The sequence below is a fragment of the Brassica napus genome, chromosome C2 (genome assembly GCF_020379485.1).
Source record: "Brassica napus cultivar Da-Ae chromosome C2, Da-Ae, whole genome shotgun sequence".
Taxonomy (NCBI): Eukaryota; Viridiplantae; Streptophyta; class Magnoliopsida; order Brassicales; family Brassicaceae; genus Brassica; species Brassica napus.
Window position 1 is genome coordinate 29,713,855 of NC_063445.1, and position 10,091 is coordinate 29,723,945.

Here is a 10,091-nt window from a genome sequence, read left to right on the forward strand (position 1 = left end):
ACTATGGGAAAAGAGAACTCATGGATATAGGGATTAGACCTCGGGTGATCAAGTTTCGAACTAAGGATGGCAAACGATCAATCAAACTATCAACCTTAAGCTTAGACGCAATCCTAAACAAACTCTATGTCTAGATGAATGTTCATTTACTAACACAATCCAAGCATCAAATGTCTTTGGTTGAATAATATGAAAGTAATCATAACTAGCAAGTCCAATGGCTATCTTAGCACCTTTAACAACAAATGTCTTTGGCAAAGTATGCTAAAAACTAGGAAGAGTTGTCTCGGGCATTTCCTCGAACACCTTTCGGGTGAGAAATGCCTAAAGATCAATAACTGAGTGGCCAACTCAGAAGATGCATTAGGTTCACTCTGCTAGCAAGGAATTATGAATGATCTACACTAAAACATCCTAGCTCTAACCTAATCACTCTTAATCTCCCTAACCCATGAATTCAAAGGGGGATTACTCACTAATCTCCATAATTCCTCTTAAACCCATGTTGGATTTCAGATTAATCATGTAGAGAAACACAAAAAAAAGTAGATATAAGAACACAGAATTTCAATAACAAAACTGATCAATTGATTCAAGAGATGACTTTCCAAAGGTTTTTGGTGGTTTTTCTTAAGAACAAAAGATGATCTGCCTCCTGGTGGCTTACAGAGTATTAAAACATAGGTTTAGAAAATAAAAACGTGCATCATGAAATGACCAAAAGGCCCTTGAGAAATCATAAGTTCGAGCAGAAATAAGACGCGGAGCGACCTCCGCTCGTCGCTCCGAGTAGTCGCTCCATGCTTCGGGATCGACCTCGCTTTGTCGCTGCGAGAGGTCGCTCCGGACTCGTTCTCGCGTTTCCGAGTGATGAAAACGCGAGCGACCTCCGCTCGTCGCTCCGAATAGTCGCTCCATGCTTCGGGAGCGACCTCGCTGTGTCGCTGCGAGAGGTCGCTCCGGACTCGTTCTCGCATCTCCGGGTGATCAAAACGCGAGCGACTCTTCCCTGTCGCTCTGGTAAGGTCCCTCTGATAGGGAGATCAGAGCGACTTGACGGTGTCGCTCCGGACTGGTCGCTCCGGTAAGGTGCTCGCCCAATGATCACTTTAAACACTTCTTTTGGACTCCAATTGCACCCAAATGTCTCCAAGAACTCCATGTGGTACTCCAATACCTGATAAGGACTCATGTATGCAAAATGCAACCTAAACATGGCTAAATCCTAATCTATATGATCAAAATGTACATAGGAGTTTTCAAGGCTCCTAAGACAAATGTTGTAGTATAAATGATTGTCGAACCAGTTCTGAGAGATATGAAAGCACCGAGAATGCAAGTAATCACTTAATCTAAGTGCAACCAATGGTTTTTAAAAGGGTTTTTAAACTATAACTAACTAAAAGGAATAACTAAAAGATACTTTCTTAACTATGGGAAAAGAGAACTCATGGATATAGGGATTAGACCTCGGGTGATCAAGTTTCGAACTAAGGATGGCAAACGATCAATCAAACTATCAACCTTAAGCTTAGACATAATCCTAAACAAACTCTACGTCTAGATGAATGTTCATACTAACACAATCCAAGCATCAAATGTCTTTGGTTGAATAATATGAAAGTAATCATAACTAGCAAGTCCAATGGCTATCTTAGCACCTTTAACAACAAATGTCTTTGGTAAAGTATGCTAAAATCTAGGAAGAGTTGTCTCGGGCATTTCCTCGAACACCTTTCGGGTGAGAAATGCCTAAAGATCAATAACTGAGTGGCCAACTCAGAAGATGCATTAGGTTCACTCTGCTAGCAAGGAATTATGAATGATCTACACTAAAACATCCTAGCTCTAACCTAATCACTCTTAATCTCCCTAACCCATGAATTCCAAGGGGGATTACTCACTAATCTCCACAATTCCTCTTAAACCCATGTTGGATTTCAGATTAATCATGTAGAGAAACACAAAAAAAAATAGATATAAGAACACAGAATTTCAATAACAAAACTGATCAATTGATTCAAGAGATGACTTTCCAAAGGTTTTTTGGTGGTTTTTCTTAAGAACAAAAGATGATCTGCCTCCTGGTGGCTTACAGAGTATTAAAACATAAGTTTAGAAAATAAAAACGTGCATCATGAAATGACCAAAAGGCCCTTGAGAAATCATAAGTTCTAGCAGAAATAAGACGCGGAGCGACCTCCGCTCGTCGCTCCGAGTAGTCGCTCCATGCTTCGGGAGCGACCTCGCTGTGTCGCTGCGAGAGGTCGCTCCGGACTCGTTCTCGCGTTTCCGAGTGATGAAAACGCGAGCGACCTCCGCTCGTCGCTCCGAATAGTCGCTCCATGCTTCGGGAGCGACCTCGCTGTGTCGCTGCGAGAGGTCGCTCCGGACTCGTTCTCGCATCTCCGGGTGATCAAAACGCGAGCGACTCTTCCCTGTCGCTCTGGTAAGGTCCCTCTGATAGGGAGATCAGAGCGACTTGACGGTGTCGCTCCGGACTGGTCGCTCCGGTAAGGTGCTCGCCCAATGATCACTTTAAACACTTCTTTTGGACTCCAATTGCACCCAAATATCTCCAAGAACTCCATGTGGTACTCCAATACCTGATAAGGACTCATGTATGCAAAATGCAACCTAAACATGGCTAAATCCTAATCTATATGATCAAAATGCACATGGGTGAATGGATAAAACATTAGAAATATGCAAGATATCACTCCTCTTCTGGAACGTGGTGATTCTTAAACAAGGCCTCCATTTCGTCCTCCCACTTAGAGTAAGTTTCGTCTCTTTGGCCATAACCAGAAAAGTATGTAGAGTGTGCTCCAAGTTCATTAACATTTCTTCCGGCCTCACTTTCAACTTCTTCCTCTTCAGCCAAGACAAGTTGGGACTCTTTAACATTTCTTCCAGACTCACTTATGGCTTCCTCCTCATTTTCTGAGTTAGTACCAAAGCTATCATCTGGCTTATCTTCTCGGTTCCAAGTCTCTTCATCATTGTGATCAGTTTCTCCTAAACTGAGCTGAGAGTTGGTGTCTTCATACCATGGCATGTCATCTTGTTCATCATCAGGATGGGTTTGATCCTCCCATAAGTCCTCTTGGACGTCCAGTTGGAGCTGAGTTTCTTCTTCAGATTCATGATCCCAATCTTTTGATATTTCTAGACTGTTTTCAGCTTCAGTCTCTTCCTGCCATGAATCACTCTCATAACCTTCTTCTGGGTCAGATTCTTTTCTGGACCAGTCAGTGGAGTGGGGGTCATTTTGGTAAGGATCTGGTGGTTCTGGTTCAGGGTCTTCTTCATAGGGTCCCTCATCAGAGTCTGTGTTGGAACAATCATCAGCCCATTGATCATCTTCTTCATCAGTCATAGACTGATCTTCTGGCCAAGGATCATCTTCTTCATCCATGGTACCTGAAAGGATTACACAAAACAAGTAGTCAATGGATTTTTATTGGCACTGGTCGAATTCTATGCAACACAAAATAATTAAAATGCCTTGGACCGACTTTTCTAAATTATGATACAAAATTTTTTATTATTTTTTTGAATGCAACAATGGAATGCACGAAATCTAAAGCTATTAAAAGGAGAATAAGAAGCCTTCTGAGTTATGCCACGTCAGATCAGAAAATCAGCCACTAATATTGCAGCAATCGTCAACAGTATGTGGGTCCCACTGGGAAAAAAAATTATACTAATGGGCTTCGTTACTTTGCTTAAAGATGAGACCCAATCGGTCTATGTTATAATGAGGGTCGTGTATATTTAATGGGCTTCGTGAGTCAAAATAAAAAAGTCATCGATTTTCTTTTGCGATTAGATTTTCTATGTAAAGCCCATATGGTCAAGCGTCGTCGTCGAAGTGGAGATAGGGTTTTCTTCATAGCTTCAGACACATCTGGAAAACTCAGCTCACTCTTTGTCCTTTCGTAATCTCTTCATCTCCCCATCTTTAATCACTTCATCATTAATTGTCCTGATTCGTAACATCTCTGTAATTAAGGGAACCTGAATCTAGAATAGGAACCATCTTTTTGGCCCTCTAAACTGCAATTGAAGGATCAGGTGTTTATTGGAGACAGCTAACGTCGCCGGTGAATACACTTGCCGGACTTCCGTGGTGGAGGTTGAAGGGATTGTAAACCACGTGGAGAGCGATGAGTGTGTAGCCACTTGTGGGGTTGACAGGAAAACCGTGGAAAGTTTTGGATTTTCAGAACTGTTATCATTCTCTGCAAGTCAATCTTTACTTTCCCTTTTTCCGTCACGTTTTATACCTCTTATGAGTTTTTGATAATCAATAAACTTAATATATGTAGTAAAACCTATCATCTTACTTCGTTGATTATTCACATAATTCTACTTTTTGTTTTGGTTTTGACTCTAATGATTGTTGTTGTTGATTTAACGTGATTTTAGTTGTTCTTTCCAGGTTCTGATTGCATCGCCTAGGGAAAAACTCAGGTTTGCTAATAGACGAATATGTTTCTTTGTTAATATTGTGGTACCCTATCTCTTTCATCACATGTTCTTAGTTGGTTCTTTCTTTCTCTACAGTCAGCTGATTGCTTCATGACTTTCCTACGTTGGCTTATTGAATCTCATATTCAGGAGCTGGAGGAGGAACTGAAGTTTCTCAAGAATCACTCTCAACCAAATATAGTTGTAAGCAATGAAAGCTTTCTGGATTTCTTACAATGTCCGATACACCAACTACTTCTTTGTTTCTTTTATAACTCTTTCATTCAAAACCACTGAGAATTTTGTTTCTTTATAGCATGAAACATGGAAACAAGAACTTGTGATTGATTTATTCGTAGAAATCTGTGTTTTTGTGGACTTATGGTCCAGCAGAGAGAGAGAGAGAGAGAGAGAGAGAGAGAGAGAGAGAGAGAGAGAGGGTTTTTCTCTGTGAGTCTCCTCTTCTCATGGGCGATGGGAGAACGGTAAGTTTACACGACCTCCCCTGTTTTGTAATGCATGGTTTCCTCAAACTAATTGTTTAAAAATCTTGATTTAGAGCTTTTGGATGGACAAGAGACGCGGGAAAAAAATATTGGATCTTATCAGTGTGGAAGCTGGAGCATTGGCCACGGCTGAGGGAACCAAGAGCTTGAACTCAAGTTTCATCTAAACTAATGCGCTTCAGGAATTTTTAAAGGTAAAGAAGCCCTTTGCTCTTGAGTTGAGATTTTATTTGGTCTTCTCATTAGCATTATTCCTGTGAAATCTTTAAAGGTCGATTTGTTTGTATCAGATTCAGCTTTGCAGAGTGATTGTTCTTTTAGTAAAAAAAATTCATCAGTTGCAGCGTAGTCGGTTGTGGTTGTTAAAGACAAGAGTGATGGCTAGAAGGCTAAGGAAGAAGATGAAGATCAAATGAAAAGTGGGTGGTTGGGTAAAGGAGGAGAGCGCAATAGTCTAAGAAGGTTGTGATTGAACATTTGAGGCCTCATAAGGGAAGTAACTATAAAATGATTTTCACCTCCTGGATTATTTGTCGATGCTGGAGGGGTTGTGATTCCTGGACCGAACTCAGTTTTTGTTTTCTTTGGTGGTGGAGAAAAGAAAAATATTAAGAGATATTGTTTGATACACTAAGCGTTCTTCCAGGCGAGTCAATCCTTCAGCTATATGAATATGGATATAATCTTTTAGTTTGTCATATTTGGTGGAGTAAATATTTATCTATTACTTTCTTGATTTTGATTGCAGAACCAACAAGATAAAGTTGGAACCAATGTTTTCGTGGAGAGGACAGCTCTTGGAGCTAAATAGCCAAAATTGAATCAGCCTTTGTCTACCAAGGTATGAAAATCATCTTTGATTCTGAGATTTCATGATGTACATGTGCAAAAAAAAAAAAAAACCTTAAAAGCTTCTAAGTATTGTGTTCACCGTGGATGACTGACTGCAGGAAGACTGATCATTCATTCTGAAATGCCTGAAGAAGTTACCAAAGGTTTACAACTTTGTAACATATCTTTCATCCAAAAAAACCCAATGCGAGACATACATTACTTTAAGTTTCTAATCCAGAAAGTTTACTCTTTGTTTTTAAATCTGACAGGATAGAGCCAGACTACCAAGAACTGTCGAATTCAAACATACCAAAAGCAGAAGAAAACAGTGTCGAAGTCAAGTAAAAAAAAAGTCCTAGCAGGAGAATCAATGGGAAGTCAGTCCCCAGTTTACACAATACCACCAACAACGTTCTTCGGATTCGCTATTGATCCATGAGCTCAGTTCTATCAGGATCAGGAGCTTCAAAAATCTAGGATCGCGTTTGCTCATGTTCTAGAAAGCGGTAAAGGCAGCGCTGTTTTTGGCTCTTCTGAAAGCTCTTCCTGTTTTAGCACACATTGTTGTGTTCGGACCATGGAATACGGTGGTGTTAACATGTGCATGGAACAAGTCATTTCGAAGAAATTGAGGTTTGTTATAATAGCTAGAAAACTTATTGGTGAACAAGTGCTTCAGTAGAGTCCATTCCTAATGAATACTCAAGCCGAGATGGATATGACCATTGAAGATTATCACTATGGAAATAATGGATTCGAATGGCAAAGTATTAGAATATATAATGATCGAAGAATAACAATAATAACTATTTTATAAAAGAAACTGTATTTTTGCACTCTGAAATATGCCACATATGATAAACTGATCAGTTTGTAGATATAATTTTTTTCAAAAACATGGGTTGCCTACATATTAATATCTCATGTAAACATATGACATGTCACTTAAACAATCATCTTGAAAGAAACTGAAAGGCTTGATATGTTTCATTTTTGACTCTTTTTGAACACTTTTTTTTAACACAAACATTTTTAACTTTTTAAATATTTTTTTTTGGCCTAAGTTCTTTAACTCTTTAAATTCATAATAACATCTTACGATGTTACATATTTCTTAAAATAATTTACAAACTTTCTGTTTTGTGTAGTATTGCATTAATATATTGATGCTTGATCTTACATTAAATATCGTATTGATGTATTTGTTCGTTGAGAACATATTTGTAAACTATGAACTTTTTAATCCTATGAATGCTCTCTTTGGGAACATAGATTTCTACAATGGAACTTAATCTTTTTAGTATTTTATGGACATTGTTATAGCTTGCAAAAAAGAAAGAATTTTAAAAAGAAAAAGAAAAGAAAAAGAAGTGAGGAGATATAAAGATTACAAGGGAAAAATATTTTTTTAAAGAAAAAAAATGATAATTATGTCTTTTTAGACTAATATTTATTTTGTGCTAGTTTTACCTATTATACCCTTTAATATTTTTGAAAATAAATTTAATAAATAGTTTTACAAACAAAAAAAAAATTTGGAGAAATGATAACTATTGATAAAATACCTATATAAACTGAGTGGTATTTTTCAGTTCTAAAAATGTTTAAATCATAAATTTTAGATTATGTTCTAAATAAAGTAGAAATGACATTCTACGAAGTAGAAAACAAAATCCATTTTTTTCATTGAATCTACAATGTTTAGAATACGTGATCTACGTAAATAAGAGTATTCTAAAAATATTTAGAATACACATTCCGCGCTTAACTTAACGATCTAAAAATTTTAGAAATCAAAATCTACACATTAATATAAATCTAAAACAGGTAGAAACTGACTTCTATAGATTTACTGTAAATCTAAAACATGTAGAAATCAAAATCTACACATTACTATAATTCTAAAAACCTGTAGAAACCGATTTCTACAGATTAGTTGTATTCTACGGATAAGAGAACAGTTCCTAAAAATATGGAAACGAAATATTTGGGAATATTCACTTTCATATTTTGAAAAAATCGTTTTTTTATTAAAAACAAAAAAAACGAACCCATTATTTATTATATTTAAAAATTACAATTTTAAGGGCATTATTGTCATTTTAAAAATAATTAGCCTAATGGAACATAAAGTATATGATATTAGTATAAATTGACATAGTTATCATTTTTTTGCTCTAAAAAAACAATTTTCCCTGGATACAATAATCTTAATTGGTTCGTACACCATTTGGTTTTAAGTATATGAGTTTGTTGTAGATGGTTGCCGAAAAAAGCTGTAGATGCTAACTTTCATGACATGACTATTATTTCAAATAATTCTAAGATTACATAAAGATTCTGAAACACCATACGTAAGAACTTGATTGTTAGTAAGAAAATGGAAATTCAGTGATTGGAAAAGAAAACCAGTTTAGTCAGTTGTGTTTAACAATTTATTTTTATGAGAACACAAACATGTAAGATAAAAGACTATTAGGATCATAACTAGCTTAGTTAACTCTTTATTATTGGATATATTAAAAAGATAAAAAAATTGATAGTTATTACAAATTTGATATATAATTTATATTTTATAGAACATAGTCATAATCCGGGCGTAGCCCGGAAAACCCTCTAGTATACTATAATGATAGGGAAATATGCAAGCAGATATGAACAATACTAATAAGAAGCAAATGCAATGACAATATTTTTTTTTTTTGACTTTTCTTAGAATGGATGGTGCAGAAACAAAATATGCAAATATGGTATGTAAAATTCGAAAATAATTGAAATATGATTCTTATAAAAAAATTTTGAATGCAAGAATGATATGAACGAACTAAGGCAGAATGATATTAAATATGCAATAATAAAAAAAAATGACAAATAACAAATGCAATTTTGTTTTGAATTTTCTTGGTTTGGAATGCAAAAACCTAAAAGGGAAACAATTCTATAAAACAAATGCAAATAAGACTAAATGATTTTTTTTATCAATGTAAGAACGAAATATATAAAGGAAAACAAAATAAATAAATTTTTATTTTGGTTTTTTTAAAATTTATAGAAAGAAGGAAAACGATTTTGTTTTTGTTTTTAATGTAAATGAACAGAAAAAGGAAACTATGCAATGAACTAGTGAAAAATTTATATATAGCAAGTGGTGCTGGGGGAATGAATGCAAACAGGAACTAATTTTTTTTAAAGAAATTTTGTGGATCAAAACCACTAAACTCCTACTCTTTCTTTTTCTTTTCTTAAGAACACAAAATGCAGGAATTCAAACTTGAAACAAATAACAATTTTTATAGCTTTTTGGTTTTATAAATGAAAACTAGCAAGGAATGAAACAAGAACATGGATAGATATAGATTCATATCACCTGATAAAGGAGCTTTAAGCTCTGATACCAAATGTTGCAGGCTGGGAAGCTGGGTCGATGAGATTGATGGGCGATGGGGAGATCTTATCGGTAAAGATGAAGACCGGATGGATAGACGGTGAAGATGGCCAACTTGCTGTTCCTTTTAATCCAATATAACCTGGAAACAATGAAGAACAATGAGTTTATGAATAATTGAAATAAGAACAGAAGCTAAACAGATAAAGGGATGAAATGGTTTATGAATAGATGATTGATGATGGAAGATGGATCGATAATGCTGGATAGATGATGATTGCTCTCTCAATCCGTGGGTTGATTGACTCTCTCAATCTGGAATAACACTGGCTGTTGAATCACACAAACAACCTGTGCTAGACGAATCAATAGAACACAAGAATCACTCAAGTATCCTAAGGACAGATTTCTATTCAAAGACTCTCTTTGATAAAAATAAACAAACTGAATATTATTTCTTAAGGATTGAAAGGTGAATCTAAAATGTACAAATGGGTCTGCTTATATAGAGCACGACCTCAGACAGATACCAAACGGTCACATGAAAAAGAAAGGAAACAAAAACTAAACAAGAAAACCAATAAACTAGCCGTTTGGAGGATTTCTTGGTTCCAATGGCTTTCTTCAAGGGATTTGATTCTGGTTTTGTATCTGGACGGTTTGAGGCTGTAAGTGAGCTTCTTGGGAACTTATTTACTGCAGAAATATGGATAGAAGTCGTGCCAATCTTGATGGGAAAAGAGCTGTTGAGAATTGATGGCTTTTGACTCCAAAAATGGCAAGTATGGTCTTGATTGATTCTGAATAATCTGATGGATGCTGGTGCATTGTAAGAACGTCTCTGACTCTCCTGGATGTTTGGATTGGTCTCCTGAATGGTTAGATGTCTCTCC

The 10,091-nt window shown here is 36.1% G+C and overlaps 1 protein-coding gene and 1 pseudogene across 1 annotated transcript; one reads left to right on the top strand and one right to left on the bottom strand.

The window, feature by feature from the left end:
- Positions 1-2,716: 2,716 nt before the first annotated feature.
- LOC125582322 (protein PFC0760c-like) lies at positions 2,717-3,418 on the bottom strand. The gene has a single exon (XM_048748956.1). The coding sequence runs from the start codon at positions 3,416-3,418 to the stop codon at positions 2,717-2,719; it is 702 nt and encodes a 233-aa protein (XP_048604913.1).
- A 1,529-nt stretch (positions 3,419-4,947) lies between these two features.
- Positions 4,948-6,724, top strand: LOC125582323 (annotated as a pseudogene).
- Positions 6,725-10,091: the final 3,367 nt, after the last annotated feature.

Coding starts and splice junctions, on each gene's coding strand:
- LOC125582322 (XM_048748956.1), bottom strand. CDS start 3,418: ATGGATGAAGAAGATGATCCTTGGCCAGAAGATCAGTCTATGACTGAT.